The sequence below is a fragment of the Vanessa atalanta genome, chromosome 18 (assembly GCF_905147765.1).
Source record: "Vanessa atalanta chromosome 18, ilVanAtal1.2, whole genome shotgun sequence".
In the NCBI taxonomy this organism is placed as follows: domain Eukaryota; kingdom Metazoa; phylum Arthropoda; class Insecta; order Lepidoptera; family Nymphalidae; genus Vanessa; species Vanessa atalanta.
In genome coordinates, this window is record NC_061888.1 from 8517229 (window position 1) to 8539773 (window position 22545).

Here is a 22545-nt window from a genome sequence, read left to right on the forward strand (position 1 = left end):
TCTCTGTTACACTTTTCTTTAATTCAACGCGAACAATTATGTGGCGCAGTATACCAATTGTAATTGATATATAAATATTTTGATTATTTAAGCTAATTGCTGTCGATTAGTTAAGTATAGTACTTCTTATGATTTTCAATGCTCTCACATACGTTTTGAATGATTTTCATGGCATTTCAATAACGCTCTATTTGCATATGTTTAAAAAAAACATTACAAGTAACAAAAACGGATAGTTAATTTAATATGTTATTAGTATTTAAAATGATTACGATAAAAATAGCATATATAGTATTACGTGTTCGTACCGCAAACGTCCTTCGCAAGTGCCGCAGCCATCGCAGTCATTAGTCGATATCCTAACAATTTTACATGTGTTATTGATTTGTATTAATGACTACTCCGGCGACCTTGGCCGTGACCTTACTTATTATACTTTTATAGTATATTTCTCGTTTTTATGCAATACTGCCTCGTCTAAAATATTGTTTCAACTGCCTCGTTGATCTGGTGTTCTACTCTACATCCCGAGGTCCTGGGTTATTTTTTTTATTTTTGAATTATAACTATCCACTTATCTGTTATTCTACCGCCAAACATATATACACACAAACAATATGGGCTCGTGGGATATATCATGTCAAATCTGTGTTGTCTGTGCAATCGGCTTCGTGAAGACCCAACTGGCGCGGGCGAAAGTAGCTACTAACAATGATAGGTTCGTCTGTCTTCTTGAAATTAATTTAAAAAAAAGTATATAGTTGTTTAAATATTTGTCTAAGTTCGACCTCTGTGCTTTTGCATATTCGCTGAACCGTCGTGACCGCAATTCGGTTATGAACTCAATTAAGCGTTAAATCTTGAGTTGATATGAAAACAATCAAGGTGTCAGAACCGAATTCGACTTATTGTTTTTTTTTTTTTTATTCCAAGGAAACTTTACATTGAAACCGCCAAACATTAAATGTTGATTTTTCCTTGTTCAAAGCAGTCAAGGAACAACGATTTGAAGTTATTTGTTTCCATTCCTTAACAATAGGCTTGGTAGTGTCATGGGTTACATTTGATCCTAAAATGAGTGGAAACTAAGCCAGAACTACAAACCTAAAATATTTAATAGTAAAACCTAAGATAATTTTAGAAAGCTTTTTCAAAAGCAAAATATCGATACGTTTACCTTAATATTAAGAAGTATATGTATCGTGTCACATTTACTGCTACCTTATATGTTAACTGCTAAGTATTATATTACACTAACGGTATCGTATGATTACACCCGATCAAAATACGATCGGATCGTCTTCTATGATGACTCCATAAACGAAGTGCCACGACATGATTATTGTTACTTTTCGATACTTTTCTTTAAATTTTTATTAAGCACATATTCATATGGCATACATTTAGGAAAAAATCAATCGATAAGCGGACGAACAGATGGGTCACCTGATGGTGAGTGGTCAAAATTATTCATTGACAGTGACTCTGTATGTATGCCAATGCGCTGCCAACCTTGGTAACTAAGATTTTACGTCCATTGTTCCTGATAATTCACTGGCTCACTCCCAACCTTCAAATCGCAACACGACAATACCGTGTACTGTTGTTTGTTGCTAGAATATGTGATGAATGGGTGGTACCTACACAGAAGTGCTTGCACAAGGCTTTGTGCAAGCACTTCTGAGTAGGTACTATCTCCAAGTTCTCGGTAAAAATTACACGCCGAATGGGTGGGTGTTGGTTTTAAAATTATTTCAATAAAATAGAGACTTTTATTTAGATTATGATATTTATAAAACCAGCTGGTATTTATAGTAATTTGTGGACAAACTACAATATGTATACTACTACGACTAATAATAATACAATAACAATAGTATTCTACATAGTTTTGTTGCCAGCACCAAAAATATGTGCAAAATTTTAGCGCAATCGCATGGAGCTGGCTTAAAATGTTGCAAGATTTGCCCTACATATACTAACAGGTGAACTTATAAATAAAACCATGTAAAAATAACTTTAAATTATTTCGTAACCGATGATAAACAAAGGTTGATGTGGTGATAAGCTAAAACAAAGCATTGTTAATTAAATTTATACAAAAGTTTTGAAATTATAATTATATTTCCACGTCATACCCAGCTGTCTCGACTTCGTAAGGTTTAAATTCATACGAAGTACAACTATCGTTACCAATTCATTACAATTTCCAAAAAACCTCTCTTGAGGATGGTAGCGTTATAAAATAGTTTCAAATTTCAGTTTTATACACAGAATATTTTAAAAATTAAAAAATAAATATTCTTTTAATAATAATATAATTTGATAGAAAGAGAAATCGGTGTTCAACTAAATACAATATTTATAAGAAGCCACAAATATCATTATTCCCTTTATATGAATCCATTCGTATTTTAGTTATATTTGAATAATGTTCAATATGAATGTCTTAAGTCATAAAGAAAGAAAGTCTTAAGGCATAAAACATATGTATGTGTATAGTTAATGGCACATACATAGATTTCTATAAATGAAAGATACAATGTCTTTTGTAGGGAATCGCGTCGTAACCTTGTCTCACTTTACAGCCAATGTAAGAAACGATGCTAATTGATGGAACAAACTAAACAAATGTACTAGTTTAGTTCTTATTTGCCAAGTTGAATTGTTAAATCAGTTTTAATTTACACTAAAGGCTAGTGTGTAGGATTAATTTTTTCTAAACATTATTACTCTAATTATAGATTTTTGCTTGAACCCACTGTCCAATATCAGTCAATTGTTTACAATTGCATCAGAAATGACTAGAGTCAGATTACCCAAATGGGTATACCTAAATAGGCAACTATAGTCGCAGTGCCGCGTAAGAGGTCTGCCAGACGCTAGCTTTTTTTTTTGTAATATTTACAGGTCTATGAAACTTGATTAGAGCAGCTTCGTCGTAAAAGCTCCAAAACTTCTCAAAGTTTGGAAAGGTGTCATAGTTAAATTTTATAAACTGTTACTTTAGTTTTACTTTTTTACCGAACGGATTTTCATACGGATATCACTAATTGGCAAAGGGTTTCATGAGGATTTCTTAGGTTTATAATTAATTAATGGAATATGTCGATGATTGTCTGAGAAATCATCCCGACTTACTAGTGCGATGTGAACTGTTAGTAGAATTATATGTGTTGCGGTATAAACTTTTTATATATACCCTTATTCTATCTGTACGAAACGGAGACGAATAGCTTGTACATTTAATATAATGTACTAGCTATCCGTAAACTAAATAATAACTAAATAACAGAAAATAAACGACAAATTATATTGTGAAGAGAATAAAATAAATCAATTTTAATTCAAATAAAATATAACAAATGAGAGTAATTTATACAATAACTAGTTTAAATATAAACAAAGATAATTATTAGGTCGAGATGCCTCTCGTTAAGATGGCACGTGTTAGCTTTGCTGAGCTAGACTGTGGATTCGATTAAATAAACAGGCTCCAAAGTTATTATCAGGTATACTCGAATATCAAAAGACCTTTTTACAAAGTTATTTTTTGTCAACATTCGGTCTTTGAGCTCATGTTATAGACGACGAAAAAATATTGTGTATATAATTTTGGTTTGCTCATAGTATTCTCATTTGATTGCATGCGGCAATATTTATATAAAACTACTGATTCGAATTAAATGTAAACTCTATCAGTTTATTTATGTAAATCAATATTGGAACCATAGCGGCTCAGTTACTAGAACATGAGAATGAGAATAGCACTGTTAATAAATAAATAAATAAATAATAACATGTTGTGTGTGATTAAATTCTGTCATTTTTGTAATCCAAACCCAGCATTGGAACTTTTACAGGCTGTTACTTTCTTACTTTTAATATTTAGAAGCGAAAGGTTCATTAGAATACATATATGTACATAGATACACACAGATACTCGGACATTAAAACATGAAACACGCACGTAAACTAACTTTTGAAAAAAAAATTGATCGGCTTTTTCATATATTAGATATTGTGATAAAAGAGAATTCCAATGTTCAACATTTTGTACTTTACGTCTTCCATTGTATACATCTCGTATGCGGAAGCGATGCAGCGCCATGATACAGCGGTTCCAGAGTAATCGTAACGGCATCATAGAAACTCGCAAGTAAAATTAACGGTTGATTTTATGACGATAGACAGATCTGTTTCAGAAAACAAGAACACCAATATTTAGTATTGTTGTTCCGGTTCGAACTAAAGGCCAGTGTAACTACAGGCACAAGGGAAATAATATCTTAGCTAAGCTTAGAGGTGCATTGGCGATGTAAGGAATGTTTTATATGTCTGAGCTAATGGCTATGGGCGGTGGGAACTCTACCATCAAGTGGCACATTCGCCCGTACCTACACTATAAAAAAACATCACAAACAAAAAATAAATTTATTTTACTCTAATTACTTTGTATAATAAGACCTTGAAAATGATAACTATTATAAATTAAAGAGTCAATTGATTTGGTAATTTCGTTTCATTTAGTTTGGTATAATTTTTTTTTTTTTTCTGGAAAAATATAATCTATTTAATAAAATAAAGTTATACCGATGCATTGAGCAATTGAATGTGCAGTCAGTATACATGTCTATTTTCAAATACCCTTATTGATATAATGTACACGTTCATATGTTACAACTGTTCAGTCCAAGGTTAACACCTCAAACCATTGTCAATATGTAGCTAATACGTAACTAATTATATAACCTGTACTATTTACGTAAGAAAACACATGTGATCTATAAGGATTGTTATTAAATATTTGACAATAGTTTGGTGAGCAGTAGCCCATTAAACACAAAGCTACTGAATATGCCATAATTAAACCCATAGGCAATAAAAGTATAAAAACACTTCCTTAGTCTAATGGCTAGCTAGCTAGTACATTTGAAGGCCCTGGATTTGGTAGAATTAGAAGTTGGTAGAATTTACACTTCCTTCGGAAAGCTCGCATCGCCGTGGTTCCTACGCAAGAACTCTGCTGGTGTTGGTTTGCCTTCTGTCGATGAGAATAATAGAATAGTAACTTTACCTGAGTTTGTAAACTCCGTTGTAAAATATAATATTTTTCAGGCAATTTGTGATTTGCAGTTTAGTCTTCTTTGAGAATGGTTGTCGTGGTCGTAATCAAAATATTCTTTATTCAATTAAGCTTATAAAAGCATTTTGAATTGTCACGTTACACTGTTGAATTAAATTAAAATTAAAGGAGGACATAATTTAATTCAATCAATTAAATTTTAAGTACCATTGTTTGTCAAACATCTGAACTTGCCAGTTTAGGCTCTCGCATGCGCAGTAAAAAGGGAAATAGTTGACTATGTCCGTTATTGTAGCAACGCAGCAAGCGTATAGTCATCACTCTCTTTGGTTACCGCACGCACTCTGCGCAGCCACTTGTGACTAATTTCTATCAGGCCAACTCTTAGATCATGTTTGTTGTTGATTATCGTTATTCGGAAAAATGTAATATATGTTAAGAGTTCGTAAAAAAGTGATAGAAAATGCAAAATCAGTTGTCAACCCATCATAAGTGGATGAAGTAAATTTGACAAAAATATTGGTTAAGAGAGCCGCCCCGAGAGCCAATGTCATAACATTGGAGTTGCGATCAATTAATCGAGTGTGTCTGATAAAAAATGAATTCCAAACATATTGTCACGTAAAGATTATTTTGTATATAAATTTAATTATGCGTTAACGAATTATCATACTTCTCTCGCTGGGTTAATTATATTTTTTAACATAAATATTTATCTGATTTTTTTGTTATATAGTACCTGCCACACATTTATAGTTCCAAACGGTTATCCACGCTACCATGTAACCGTACCATTCCGATGATAGGATGGTAGGTGGGGTTTTGTGCAAGTACGTCTGGGTATATACCACCCAATTTTCATATATTCTACGGCCAAGCAGTAACACTTAGGATTGTTATGTTCCAGTTTGTAGGGTGAGTAAGCTAATGTAACTATAGGCACAAGGGACATAACATCTAAGTTCTCATGATTGGTGGCGCATAGGTGTAAGGAATGGATAAATTTTCTTACGGCACCAAAGTATATGGACAGTGGTAAGCACTTTACCATCAGGTGGCCCATTTGTCAGTCCGCTTGCCGATTTTATAATAAACTCAATTAAAATAATTAATAATTTTATCATATTGTAATTTTCTTGTCAGCGATGTTTTAATTAGTGATAAAATAACTCATAACCGTATTGTAACAATTTATTTATTAAGTGCGTTATATACTAAAAATTGGGAATGAATTCTGGTAATATAATATTCACGACAGTCAATAAAATTTTATACAAAATATATTTGAAGAAAGAATACAGCTTAAAATATAATCTTTGTAATTCAAGTTTTAAACTCGTGACAGTTGGACACTGCTTTTATAGAAAACTCGGATCAAATCATGAGCGAAGCTATTAAAACTCTATGAAAATACTCATTTGTTTTCCTTACGGAACTTAAGATTGAAGCGCAGATGAATGGAGCCATTAATCGTTTGTGCTCGCCAAGGTTACCTTTATTTATAGCGCTGTTCTTATAATATTCCGATCTTCTATTGCAGGATTATAGTCTTTACATAGTGCACACTTTAAACCGTTTATGAACAATCTAAATTAGTGATTTAGTTTTAAATAGATGTGAATATGATGACATCTTGATCGATTACGGCCACGATGGCTTAATCATGGGAGGATATTACCGTAGTGCAGAATTGAGTCCGCAAACACGATTGCACTCTCTTAGAGAGTAATTTTACTTGGAGGTAGGGCTTTATGCAAGCTTCTGTAAGTACCTCATACTCATCGTATTTTCTACCGTGCAGCAGCAATCATTAGTATTTTTGTTTTCCGGTTTGAAGGGTGAGTGAGAAAAGTTCCTGTAGATACACTGGTAACTTCAGGAGCAACGAACATACCATCTTAGCTCCAAAGTTGATGTACATACCGAGAACTGTATTTTCCTAAACCACCGAGTATGACTTGAATAACAAATACACAAATTAAACATTTGGAACCTAAGTGATGGGTTTGATCCCGCAAACTTAAGATATGTTTCACTTGTTCTCGTCACCGGGCCTAAGTCTTATTCTAGTATTTCTTTTCAAATAATTCCAGGTATGAAAATCATTTGTCAATAGTCTCGAAGCCCTCACATTACATCACATTTAAACGTTTTATAAATAAAACCATTATGAGATTCAGTTACGGAAGCGTAAAAATGAAGCACAAAGCTGACAATTAGTCTTTCCATGTTATAAATAATGTGTAAAATATGCAAATCCAGTACTCACAAGGTCGTGACGCAGTAACATAAGATGTATCAGCTTCTAACAATTATATTATCGATATAGCAAATATAAGAAATAGAAGATTCCCAAACCCACTGTTTGTAACATGACAGATTTCAAATAGATCCGTGATGAGACCATCGATGGCGAAGCTAAAAATAACCAACCGTTAATGTCATTCCAATGGTTCCCGCTACAGCGTTCTATTGACATTGAATTGGTTTTCATCCGCCCATGGCACGTGACGTCACTTGACCTACTTGTAATCCATATGGCGCCTGTTTTATATCCAGATTGTCTTATATATGTATTCATATAAATTACGAAGACGGATAAGTATGAAATTTGGCACGGTTAAAGTTTATAAGGAGAAGAATTAATAAAAAAATCCTTAGACACATGGGCTCGACACACTCATATAACTGTTACTATATTCTCTTCTATGTTTTTTTATCATTTATATAAATATTTAAAACATATAATATATTACTTGCTCATATCTTGTAGTGACACTTTTCCTTCTACTAAATTTCGTTTCTATATAACTATTCACTAGTTTAAAATGTTCACGTGAGTTCAAGTTCAAGAACTCCAAAAACAGAAAAAAATATGACGACGTTCAACTTATTGCTTACTTAGCTTCCATCCGCTTTGACTTGTAAGGTAGGGAGGATAGGTATTAGGTACCCGATGTCCTTAACCGCTTGAGTAGTTTAAACGTGAAAATGTAACAAATAACACACTTTCGTATTTATATTATAGTTAAGATAAATCCATAACTTTATATAGCTTCATATATTTCTTTTCTTAAATATTAATCAAGTTAAATGTATCAAAGATGATTAGTGTGCGATCTTATAAAATTATAAAAACAATATTTTTTTATTAATTTCAGAGTCGTCCAGAGAAACCCGCGCTGGGAACAAGGCCGCCACCGCCCGCGGCCATTGTGCCAAAATCCGCAGATGGTCCGCGCCCCCCTGGGTGGAACGGCCAACCGCGGCGGCACGGCTCCAGCCGCTTCAACGTGCACAATCACAATCAAGAACTTGTCAAACTACCCCCCTTAAAAGGTGAGAGATATAAATACGTTAATTATTGATATCTAGTACTTTTATGCGATAGTCTTTTTTTTTTCTTTTTGCTTCAGTAACTTCAATGTGATTCTTAAACAGTTTTAAATTGTTTCAAAATGCTATTTTTATTGTACTTAAACGACGAAATTATATACATTATCTACACGAACGGTTGAACATTAAGTGTTACAGTACACACACAGCTACACGTGACATAGACTACGTACGAGTTGCGTGTGAGATTAGTACTCGTGCATGTGGATACGTGGGTATGAGGAGCAAACAGCTCGTTGAATGGCAGAGGAAGCGGAACTAAGTACAAAGCAGAGGATGCCAGGCAAAAAGCCGGGACGAACGTATGCCACTTAGCGAAACGGGGCAAGGGCTCTTCTCATTAACGGGCACTGTTTTACACCTATTAAAAAGAGAATTAAATATATTTCTTATGCATCTTTACTACCGTTGTTGTTTATGCAATCAGTAGACATAAACAAAACAATGTTTCCGTTGAAAATATTTAAAATTCGTCATGAGTAATAATAATTTAACAACATAAATAATAGTGAATATTCTTATTCTCATAAGTGCTTGGTGTACAGCATACAAACAAATCAACTGTAGGATGTCTCATGTCACCGGCGCGTTATCAGAAATTAGACCATATACGTTTATAACACGTTTCTAATAATATTGTTATTGTCATAGTTTGTTTAAATACTAGCTATGCTCGCGACTTCGACTTTATTATTATTTTACATATAATTCTAAAATAAAAGTAGTAAACCTAAGTTACTCCTTATTACATCAGCTATCTGCCAGTGAAAGTCAAAATCGGTCCAGCCATTCCAGAGATTAGCCGGAACAAACAGAAAGACAGACAGACAAAAATTGTAAAAAAAGTAATTTAGGTACCGTGTATACATACATATGCATTTAGTAAAACGCGGTTATTTTACTATTACAAACAGACACTCACACTCACACAGTCAATTTTATTATTATATGTATAGATAAATTGATTAACCATCCACACAATGTTCGAATCGTTAGTTAATTAGTTACGATACGACAGACATGTCTTTTTAAGTTTCGATATAATACAAGTCGATTTGCGGAACCTGCCCACAGTCAACGCGAATTCAATTGTAAATAAAATGTTTCTAATTCCGATAAATGTGAGTGCGGTCTGCGTTAGGAAACTCCACACGAGACGATGAAACTTCGATGATTATTCTGCAGCGCTAATGAATATGTGTAGTTATTACCAAGTTGTCGATTCCATTATTGGTTTTTTTATTTTGATGACAACCCAATCATCGTCATCGATAACATTATTGTTTTCTAATTAACTTATCTTTGGACATTATTTTTATCTCAGCTTTTAACTAACTAAATATAGACACGCGAACAGTTTACTTAAATAGATATTGAATATCCTATGAGTTGAGCAATGTTATGATAAGCTAGACTTATTATCAAATAGTGTTGATAACATAATGGCAACAGTCGGACAATCGTAACCCACCGCTGAGATGCGCGAAAGATCCCGATTTTACGCTTTCTGGATCCAGTCGTGTCGTGATTAGCCGGAACAAACAGAAAGACAGACAGACAAAAATTGTAAAAAAAGTAATTTAGGTACCGTGTATACATACATATGCATTTAGTAAAACGCGGTTATTTTACTATTACAAACAGACACTCACACTCACACAGTCAATTTTATTATTATATGTATAGATAAATTGATTAACCATCCACACAATGTTCGAATCGTTAGTTAATTAGTTACGATACGACAGACATGTCTTTTTAAGTTTCGATATAATACAAGTCGATTTGCGGAACCTGCCCACAGTCAACGCGAATTCAATTGTAAATAAAATGTTTCTAATTCCGATAAATGTGAGTGCGGTCTGCGTTAGGAAACTCCACACGAGACGATGAAACTTCGATGATTATTCTGCAGCGCTAATGAATATGTGTAGTTATTACCAAGTTGTCGATTCCATTATTGGTTTTTTTATTTTGATGACAACCCAATCATCGTCATCGATAACATTATTGTTTTCTAATTAACTTATCTTTGGACATTATTTTTATCTCAGCTTTTAACTAACTAAATATAGACACGCGAACAGTTTACTTAAATAGATATTGAATAGCCTATGAGTTGAGCAATGTTATGATAAGCTAGACTTATTATCAAATAGTGTTGATAACATAATGGCAACAGTCGGACAATCGTAACCCACCGCTGAGATGCGCGAAAGATCCCGATTTTACGCTTTCTGGATCCAGTCGTGTCCTGTCACGTTCTGTATGTCTTCTTCTTCAGGTGAACCCGGCTGACTGAAGGGTAATTGTTATTAATCGTTACGGAATCATTAATAACATTACCACACTACATGTTTTATTAGGCGGTTCTTACGACTCCCACGCGCTGAAATGGTCGGGAGACTCTTTTTCAAGTCTTGCCGAAAGCATACTTTATTTACTTTATTGATATTTATCGAAATAAAATTAAAAAAATAAATTCAATGACTTCCTTGTTATGTACAACGGTAGAACATTATTCTCTCATCTAGTAAATAACGCAAGCGTTTATCTTACCGAATAGTTATTACGAATGAATATTGTTTAAAATTTATATAGAATGGATTGTATAAGACCTCTGACTGCGACACTTCGGTATTGATTTACATAGAAATGATGTCGCTGAAACTAGACCGTTATACTTCTGTAAAATAATAAACTCGATAGACTTACGGAAAAGAGCAGATTGTAATAAGATTTATTATAACTCCCCTGTGACACATATTGGCAAGAGTATTGCCTAAGCAATAAGTATGAATCTACGTATAGCCTATTCCATGGGAGTTTCTAATAGCTCAGCTATTCATATATCTTTTTCATAATGCAGCACTATTCCACTTAACTACTTAAATCCACTTTAATTTTACTTCCGACAGCTTTAATATCGTTAAAAAAAAACATTTTTTTTCGTTAAACCATAATTAATATCATAGATTAATTATTCAAGCCCTCGACTAGTGATAACGCGTCAATCCGATGTCCGATGAAGTGTTGTTTATTTGGCTTTTGTCCTCTTGTGATTGGAATTGGAATATCTGGTCGAGATTTGTGCAACCTCGTCCAAGTGGAGAGTCACTACCAACTATTATTGCTGTGTTTTTAGGTTTATTGGATGAATGAAACAGTATAATTACAGGCACATGGAACATCTTACCGGCACAAGGTAAAATTTTTAGGAATGGTTAAAAAAAAATTCTCACCATCTGTTTGTGTGCGTGTATATATGTTTGTCTGAGCGGTATTGTTTTATAATCAGTAGACTCATTTTCTTGCCTAAAATAAAATATAAATACCTTAATAGGATTAATTTAAGTCCAACCGTTCATATCGCCGTGAGTAATTTAGCAATATTTAGCAATGTTCACTTTTTGAAAACTAAGCAATTCATTCAGCTTGTTCTGAAATCATCGCAATTTCTTCGACAGTATAATTTCTATAGAGAGACAGCTTCGGGTAATACAATTATAAGTGAATCTTGAAAGTATCCCAAGAGTAAAAAGGACATGGCGAAAATACAAAACTCGCTTACTATCAAGTGACGCGTCCGGTCGCCTTTCTCCTTCACCGTCCAACCTTGAACTTGTTATTAATTCAGTATACTTTACTAGACAAAGAGAGAAGCGCCCGGTATAAGGAAGAAACCAATTAATCAAATCCAATTCGCTTTGTTTCTTCGATGTCTATTTTTGCCTTTTCCATTGCCATTCGAACCATGAAGCATTTTAGCTTCGTACTACTAGTTGTCTGGTTCATTGTTAAATACCAGACATGGTTTTACTATGTGTCTAACTAAGTGTCGACACTTCATTGCAAGTCTAAATGATCTAAAAAGATTCATGAATTTAAATTTGTTCCATTAATTAGTAGCTTAATATATATGTAAATGCTTATTATATCTGGTGGTGTTTGTGACTGGTGCTACAAGGTCCAATATCAATAACTCTTTATTTTGGTATTACAAATCATGAACAGATGTTCGTTGTTTTTATAATATGTGTAATTACGTATCTAATATTATTCATATTAATCTTGTTAAGTTTATGCCGTTTCAGCACAAATACATTTTGATTAAAACATTTGATTTACCTGCTTCTTAACTGCGCGAAATTTATAAAACTTTACTTACAGCTCACAAAACGTTAGCCGCACTTTAGCCCTCGAATGTTTAGTTTTTAGCCTTCCCTTAAACGCGAATTATCTCGATACTAAATTTCATCTAAATTGGTTCAGCGGTTTAAGTGCGAAGAAGTAACAGACAGAGTTACTTTAGCGTTAATAATATTAGTATAGATAAAATACATAAGAAAATCTGCCAAAAAAATCTAAAGGAATTGTCATCGTTCTTTTTTTAAGTAGCATAATTGTAATTAAAATATTAAAGCATAAACTACGCTCGTCTAACCATATATTTGTTTAGTAAGCAATAAATATCCCGAGCTTTAATCTAAGTTTCGCTGCGAACATTTATCTTGAGCGCGCTTGTACTTGTCAAAAACAGAAAAGGTTCCCTTATTCAAAATTAAAATCTTGCAAGAACACTTAAATTAAGCGTTAGAAATTTTAAGAGCTAGTACTTCAGAATTCATCTTTTAATTAACACGAAACAGAACCGTAACTGTTTTATTAACTTCATAATAAAATTAATTATACTTTCAAAAACTAAACTTTTGTCATATACTTTCACTCGGATAGTACAATAACTGGTACTAAGTATTAAAACATACTTCATGCATTATATACGTATATATATATACGAAGTATTAAATTTGAAAATTTTTACTACAAAAATTAATTATTACTTGAGATGGTATTATCGATACTGTTGACAGTATTTTATAAGTTGTACAAACTTATTTAGTTAAAAGTTATAAAATGTAAATCTTCCGTGATTGAAAATTTTAAACCAAAGGCAAAAATAAAATTATAATAAACACTTGATCGGTATTCTATGTAGTGTAAGCATCCTACTATTGCTTTATCGTTCCCTGTCAAAGGATTTCGTAGTCTGTTTGTTTCGGAACTCAATTTACCAATAATGGATAAAAAAGTGTGGAGAAATTACTTAAAAAAAAATAAAATAATTAAGCTGAGAGAAAATTTAGTGGTCAACTTTCCACGTTGCATTGCGTTCGAGGTGTGCAATTCAATTAGAATTGCCTCGTGGATAGAGTTTTTAATTATCGCTCGAGAACAGTATTGTAATCTACCATTAGAACGGTGTAAGCCCTTTAGTGGCCCATAAATTGTGTCATTTAACAAAAGCTAATTCGTCGACAGAAGGCTAATTAGACCTCTTATCTTAATTGCGGTCTGACCTTATCCACTGTTTGACATCGCCTTATGTCTTGATAATAAAGCTAAGGGAAACCTCTGGCTGCAGTATCAAATGTAAATATTTAAAGTGTCGCCGATTTAGAATCGCTTTTTCTCAGGAATGATAAATCCTATGGGATAAAGTTTAAGGACATTTTTTTGTAGATAATTGCAAAATCAATACTTTTTGTCTGGAGTTATTTTTATTTTATTTTTAAAACCCCAATTTTGCCAACTTTGACATTGTATAAATAATTTTGCCCACATGGGATCATGTTCGCATTTTCATTATAAAGATACGTTTTAGATAACTAGTACTTTATGTAATTGTACATTTTTCGGGTTAACTTGAAGATTAACAATTATGAGATGATGATACTGATGAGATACAATGTTGATTTTTATGTTTTATTTTCACTAAAATAATTCTTGACTTTGTTCAAAATAGCTGTTTCGATATTAAAACTATTGTTATGACAGACTTTATTACTGCTAACTTACTTACCATACTAATTTGAGGCTACTTGGTTCACACATACATATGTGATATTGAAGGAATCTTATATGTGAGCTCTAAAATCATTTCCGTGTTTAATTTAAAGGCTCGAAATAGATTATCCGTCAAAAAGTTACATTTTATAACATTAAAATTGACAAATTTTATCCGAATTTAAATTTATTATTTTATTTGCGTCGCACACGAAGATTCACTCTGTAAAAACTTGTAGCATGCACGTATAGATTTATTCACACACGAAGGCGCGCCCCTCCACACAAAACTATTGGCGTGCATTTGTGTGAGTGACGTTAATACTTACAAGATTTCAGTGTGCGTGATTAAGAATAAACAGCAAAAACATACAAATTAGATTATATTTGTTAATGCACGCGAATAGTTTAACGTGGCGGGGCGTGCCTTCGTGAGTGAACTATATCATAGTCAAACAAGACTCGACGTTTGACGGGTACGTAAGTTGCTCTAACTTTGAAAACGTGCTAATTATAGTGCTGTGCTCACATAATAAACTTTAGCAAACTGACAATAGTGTCATTCATTCGAGTACAAAACCATTGATGCATAAGTAGATATGCAAAAAGATTTGAACTACATTCGCTCTTTCAACGATCTTCAAAAGAATCTAAGAAGTTTATTTCCTCTTTTCAAGTTTTCGCGTGACCCAGTTATGCCGTTAAACATTATGTTGACGTTTTCTTTATGTTTCTCATCTCGTGTCTTTGCCCTCAGAAGCAATTAACGACTAGATAAAACTCCTCAAACGAATTCAAATTTTGACAATTTTCTAATGACGCTATCTAAGCTATTTTAACGAAGGTGGATTCGAGTGGAAAGCTGGTTATTGCGAAAGGATTTTGCGAAATTTTGAATTTAATTTCATCCAATCGTGCAACATCTCGTTCAAATTATACCTAATAGGAGTATCTAATCAAATTTGAAAACATTAATAATGGTTGTTTCTATAAATTTTATCTGAAAAATGTTTGCTATAAACATTGCTTTGATATGAAACATGCAGATTTTATATTATTTTCCCGAAATAAATAAATAAATTTAAAATTGTTTGTAAGACTGACTAATTTATCTCCTGATAAATGGTTACTGCCCATAGACATCTTAACCATCATTAACATCGCTAATGCGCCACCGGTCTTGTAAACTAAGATGATATATTTATTTTGCCTGTAGTTACACCGACTCACTCTTCCTTCATACCGGAACACAACAATACTGAGTATTATTGCTTGATGGTATATGTAGTAATAACCAGTTTACTACTTTTTATATATTACGCCCAGGTTCATACAGGAGAAATAAGTCGATCCAACAGCATCTATCAGGTCCAATCTAAACCAAACATACTTAAAAAAACAATCACAATCAAATAATAAACACTTTAGGAGGCGTTCTGTTACAAACACACGTGTAGAAGATTTACATATATGTATATATATATTGTATGTTTATATTTTGTACACAGATTTCATGTATCGGATATAGTTAATCACGCCAACGCAGCTCAGTGATCCGATTGTTTTTGTAATTAACGCTGGAAAAACTATAATCAATAAATGTATTTATGTATTTAAAATTCACGTTTGCCATACTAGGAAGAGTAAGTTTTCTCGGAAAGCGTTTAAAGCCGTTAATCCCGCGCTTGAATTTTCCGGTCGTGTCGGATTCTCGACCCATCGGCTTACGAGCGAGGGAATGTCTTGGCCGGAATCGATTCTGAGGACATCATCATATTTACACCTAATTCAAATTTATTGATAAAATCTGTCCTTTACGATAAAAAGGTCGAAAAGGAGCTTAAGCTAAGCTAAGATGTGTAAGAAAATTTTATTTACAAATACATACATATATATATGTAGTGCCGTAGTTTCATAAAAGCTTCGTGGTGTAATTGATAAAATCTGATAGAATTAATTAGCGACCCACCCTGGCTTTGCGCGGGTTCAATTTATTAATAAAGATATTGAAAAATAGGAATAGGATAAAAAAAAAGTAGTTATATTTATTTCATAACGTTTTTTGTATTAGTTTGTACAATTATACCAAATATTCATCCCTCGTTTATTTGTCTTTCCTTTAGTGAAAACCGTATCAAAATCCGTTGAACGGTTAAGAAGTAGCTAGCGAAGATAGAGCGACTTTGTTTTATTTATAGATAGAACTGTCACACCAATATACATAAAACTTATCCCAAAAGATGCAGTACCTATCAGAACTCCTTGTTAGATATATTAAATAAATACTATTTGAGAAAAAAATATTAAAGTCAAACGATACAGGTGACGGAAGTGAATTATTTTTGCGCCAAAAAACTTTACATTTATTTATTAGAATGCAGGACGATTACAGTTTGTCTATTGTTTTGTCTAATAGCCGTTTATTTGATCGGTATTAATGCGATAAGATAATTATTACATTTGCGATAATTGTATGTCTTACTAACGCTGTTATTGAATATTTTTGAATATGTTACCTTTTAAAATTTATTTTTACTCACCCCATACCCCGTTAGTTTGTGTTTTGACATTTTAATTTCCAAAACCATAAACATTATAGGAAAATTTATGTTGATTAAATTAAAAATATATTATATATGTTATCTTGACGATTATAAATCTCTATTTTATACTTATGTTAAAATTATAAAGTTCGTTTTTACATGTGTACTCTCAAGAATATCACTCCAATTTTAATATTTTTTTTTTAGGCGATAGTCTGATAATTGTCGAAGTAGGCTGTATATATGTTATAACTACAACTCACAAGGTACAGAGCAGTAAACAAAAACGACACTTGGTTTAATAAGTAAATATCTATTATATATATTATATACACTACTAAAACATGGAGCAATAACTTTGTACCCATTTTTTACAAAATAACGCGCACTGATGTGTAATAAATTTGGCACTATTAAATTTCTCCAGATAGGAGAAGGACTGCGGAAGTTTATATTTTTATAAAATATGCATTAAAAAAACATTAAATTAATTTAAAAAAAAAATCATTACACGCATTGGGATACATTTATTTACATAATACTTAATATGAAACATTCATAGTTTACGAATCGAATTTCGACCAATGGGCGATCAATAAGATAATATATAAATAGACCTGTAAATTAATGCGGTTAAAATAACGGAGAACCGCTACTTCTACTAATATATGACGGCTTCTTAATGCCTTACTGCAAAAAACCATACATTATGTATATAAAAAAGTTACCAAAATATGTTTCGAAGAAGGTTTTGGTTATATATGGTTATAATATTATATAATTATGTATGTAGCTGCGCTGCGTTTCACCTGCTTTCAATTTAGACTATTGACGTGACGAGAGTAAATTTAATGTATTTGTAATGTATATTAAAATAAAACATCATTTCAATATTCTCTACAATTTGTCAAAATATCGTTAAGTGCATTATATAATATTTCATGTTTGTATCTTGACGTTTAAAAGTATTTATTCGTATGAGGTCGTTGACCTTTATAAATTATGCAATATTATTGTACATTCATATTTTTTTGTAAGTTAAACAATCAATAACATTGTAGGAACTTTTATCAATGATATATATGCAAGGGACGTTGAATGAGGTTGAAGAGAACGTTTGAATGCAAAAAAAAAAAAACAATCTGCACAACGTTGACAACGTAGGTAAATATAAAACGTAGGTAGGTGATTTACATAAAAACCTTTTTAAGCATGAGTCAGGATATTTAAAGCCCATAGCCGATCGATGGCTTAATCAAGGGGGAACTCGTCTGCCACAAGAATGCTCCCCTTGTCTACTGGCTCGACCCTCAGACAACCAAACAAACTTTGACCCTCAGTGATTCTCGGAAAAATTCCTCCGAGGGGTTGGTAATATATTTACGACATATTTATGATGTCGAAAAGTTTTAAATAATCGTCTGAATTGCTAGGAACCTGCGATTTGTGTGACATAGTCACGTTATGTCTGATGCTATCGCCCGGTTGTAAAAAATATAGACTATGTTTTGGTTACTTTAAATCAATATTTTAAAATTGCAGCTTATTCTTAACCATGATAAGGTAAGGCTATGGATAGATGTATGAATTTATTGTCATAAAAAATGTGCTACGAAAACAAATTATTACTCGGTATCGACTTAAGATATAAAAAATTGTTTAGAAAAGTCTTCTGTGTTATCTTTGAATATTTATTATTAAATAGACATTTTTGATATTCCTAAAAACCGATAAAGATATCGAATACGTATATATGTATATATACAAAAAAGCACCCGAATTAGTAACCCCCTTTTTATAAGTCGGCTAAATATAATATGAAAATATCAACTCACTTCCGTAAGCATGTGACATGTTGTGTAAAAGGGTCGAAGGCAGTGGTAACGGAGGTTGCATAGGACGTGATGCTCGTGAGAGTGAGTGAGACGGTGCGGGGCGAATAAGTGCGCGCGCAACCATCGCGGCGTCGCGGGTGCGGGCAGAGACGCGTGCCAGTCCGGCCGCCCCCGCAGCTCGCTCCGGTCCCGGCGCCGCCGGCTCCCGCTCGGATGCCGCTGCCGGCCGCCGCCTGCGATGGTCCACGCCGGGCCGGCCGCGCGCGCGCCCTCTCGCGCTATGTTCGCCGCCGCTGAGACCAAGCCGCGCCGCGCTGTCTCGCCACTTGGGATACCTAAGTCGCCGTCGTTCCATTCCGGTCTCGATCTCGTCGCCAACCAGGGCACCAAGCGTTCCGAGAGCGTATCTGACGTAGCACGCGCGTTCCGGTTCGCACTATTCGGTATGGAGGGCCAAGGGCCTCAGAAGGCGCCATCGCCTCCAGATGCGCGCTCTCCGCCACCACCCATCAATGCTGTCGCCACTGTCGCCGTTTCGCCCGAGCGCCCACCAGCTCCTAATAATGACAAAGAGAGCTTGATGGTACAGCTGCCGTTGCTCAAAGGTTCGCCGAACTTTAAAATAGTGATTTTATATATTCATTACGTCTTCGAAAAACTTCACAGTTATTATATTCATAAAAATACGCGTAAATATATGTAGCGTCATATAAGACAAAAAATGTTCTGGTGAATCGGTTTGCGGATGTTTCTGACGTGTCAATGACTTTATCGACCATGCAAGTTCCATAACCAAATGCGTATTGTGTAGCGAAAAAAACAAACTGCTAATACGTTGGTAAATTATATTTCTTCATGCTGAAACAGTTTAATTCAGCAAATGGCGAGACCGCCGCAGAAATATATCGACCGATCGTTGGCCGGCATTTGACGGCTACAATAAAATTATAAGTATAGCCATGGGTAATGGAATGTGACGTCCTTCGCCCTATACTTCGTATATAATTTTATCCCCTAATACAAGACTGTCGGATTTGACGCATTAATATAAATTTATACTTCATCTTATCTGACGTGTTCACCTGCAACATTTTAATCACTTAATTGAGATCATGTGCCCAATTTAGCGTTAAATGTTTAAGTTTAGATCATACGCGTTTATGAACCCGGATTATCACACGTACTTATCAGCGTTTTGATGTAAAACATAAGAGTTATATGTAAAATAAATTGCTTAAATAAATGTTTTTTTCTCAAAATAGAATCTGGGTACAAATATCTTTCACGAATAAATGTGAGACATACGTCTCACATTGTCGACTTCCTATATTAACCTAATGTTTATTTTATTCATTTGGTCAGTTAAAATTTTATAATAATAAGATATGTTCGATATCGTATTTCAAGGTTAAGAAATAGTTTCAACGCCGTGACAAAACAGTGATCTGCATAAAACGAACACGGTTACATGACAGACATTGTTTCCGTTACACCAATTCAGGAGTTAAATTACATCAGACAAGCTTAGTTGATGGTTCAGTCGACGGTGCACACATTAATGGGAAATTATTGAAACACTTAAGCCGGACACACGATAGTATCGTAGGAATTATCCCATTACGTTCCAATTCTGATGGCATTTATTTACATCTAAAATTGATCTTAGATATATTAATAATGGTTTATTCTTAACAAAAAGAACATTTGCGTTGGTATAAATTTATATTGTTATTTACATTGAAACACTGGAGCAAAAAGTTTTTAAATTAAAAAACTTAGGCTTGGCCAAGTTTGAACTTATAATTTACCAACAAGATTTATATAACTTATTAATATTATTTTGATATTAGTCTCATTTACGCCAGATAATTTACACAGTGGTATATTTTTTGTCGACAAATCACAATTAAAAATGGTTTGGCTTTTAACAGATACACCGGCAGCTGAACAGGAGCAGCTATTCGTGCAGAAACTGCGACAGTGTTGTCTACTATTCGACTTTGCGGATGAACCGCTGTCGGATTTAAAATGGAAGGAAGTGAAACGAGCCGCCCTGCTCGAGATGGTCGAGTACGTCACCTCGCAGCAGGGCGTTATCACAGAAGCTATTTACCCAGAGGCAGTTAACATGGTAAGGGTTGTTTAATTAAGAGGCTACACGTGATATGTTAAAAAGGAAACATCGAAACAAAATTAAAATATTATCGTCGCATTTTCATTATAAAAAAACTACTCCTCATAAAGCTTAGTTTTTAGCTCATGATATATACGTTTTTATGAAAACTTATTTACAAAATAGGTCAATTGTATCTTATTATTCGATAAAATCCCAGGTGCTATCTGTTGATATAAATGTGCTTCTGCTTTTAATGTAACTTTAATGATTGTCCTCCTCAGCAGCTGCATGCTGACCTAATTTATAAAGCGCATTAAAAAAGAGATTATTGGAACATCACTTTGACGGCTTGCACTGTGAAATGACATTGACTGTGACCCAAATCTCCATAACTGCCAAAGCAAAGCGTTTGCCTAACATTGAGACTAAAAATAAAAGGTCGACTCATTCAACCTGCTTAACTTTTGAATCTGAATGAAATTCTTTGTGCTCATTGCGGTCTACGATGTCCTTTCCTTTGCAATCTTGTTTAGAAAATAATAGTGTACTCTGTATCGTGACCTGTCTTAAAAATATTTGAATTTACATGTTTTCTAGCACTTTCACTTGTGATGCTACGACTTAGTCCACTGCAACCCTATAGGGTTTCTTTGTATTTATTCGCTATTCTCAAAACTAAAAGATCGTCTTTGATGATTTTCTACGCTAAAGAAGTACTAGATTTCCGTATTATTAGTTTGATCATGATTATTAATGTAATCATTTTCATAATAATGTTTTTATAGTAATATTTTGTTATAGACAACCAACAAACAGAATATTCGACTCGTGTCTAGAAAAATCAACAAGTGCAACTGATTTATATTATTATGTATACGAACCATTACGGTTTACCTATTTCCATGTCAATATTTTTGTTGGTCGCCGTTGCAACGTATTTAGTTCAAGGGCTATTAGTTGTACATTGCATTTACATTATTTTAAACATTTCCATTTATTTAACGCTAAAGTGCGATTATGAAACGACCTTGTATTCCATTACGAATAACATAGAATAGTCGTAGATCGTTGTGGAATTACCATAACAAGTTTTTGCATATTTACCGATAATTTCTCGTCTTTCACAGTTCGCAACAAATTTATTCCGAACATTGCCACCGTCGTCAAATCCGAATGGTGCGGAATTTGACCCAGAAGAGGACGAACCAACGCTAGAAGCAGCATGGCCCCACCTTCAGCTCGTCTACGAATTGTTCCTTCGACTTCTAGAATCGCCTGACTTTCAGCCCAACATTGCCAAAAAGTACATCGACCAGAAATTTGTTTTGCAGGTAATATTATAAATAACATATAAAAGTATCCCGTGACAATTGTTTTTGTAAACATTTCCATAACACCTGCTAATGGCTCATATGTTGACAAAACTATTTAGTTAACATTAAATACGATAGATATTTGCCAAAAAAATTGAAAAATTTTTTGAGTAACCGACTATTTATGACCATTTCGACCTATGCATACTATTTATACACGTATAAAATTGTGTAAAAATAAAATAATTAATTTAGGAAATAGCTTCATAAATATTTTCCACACACTTCTTTCGAAAATTCCATTCCACGTGAATCTCGCTTGCATATTACAGCTGTCGGAAAAGTAGTAAGTTTGTATTTACATAAATATTTCGACGCTAACTTTTGCAGCACGTACGGTCAATAAAATCGA

The 22545-nt window shown here is 33.6% G+C and overlaps 1 protein-coding gene across 2 annotated transcripts in view; it reads left to right on the top strand.

The window, feature by feature from the left end:
• The window catches only part of LOC125070861 (serine/threonine-protein phosphatase 2A 56 kDa regulatory subunit gamma isoform-like), a 48269-nt gene that overhangs the window by 12184 nt on the left and 13540 nt on the right, over window positions 1–22545 (top strand). For both annotated transcript variants that reach the window (XM_047680857.1, XM_047680856.1), the window contains 3 exons: window positions 8248–8425; window positions 20636–20835; window positions 21948–22151. In XM_047680857.1, coding sequence (XP_047536813.1) covers window positions 8248–8425; window positions 20636–20835; window positions 21948–22151 — 582 coding nt within the window. The remainder of the gene's footprint in view (window positions 1–8247; window positions 8426–20635; window positions 20836–21947; window positions 22152–22545) is intronic.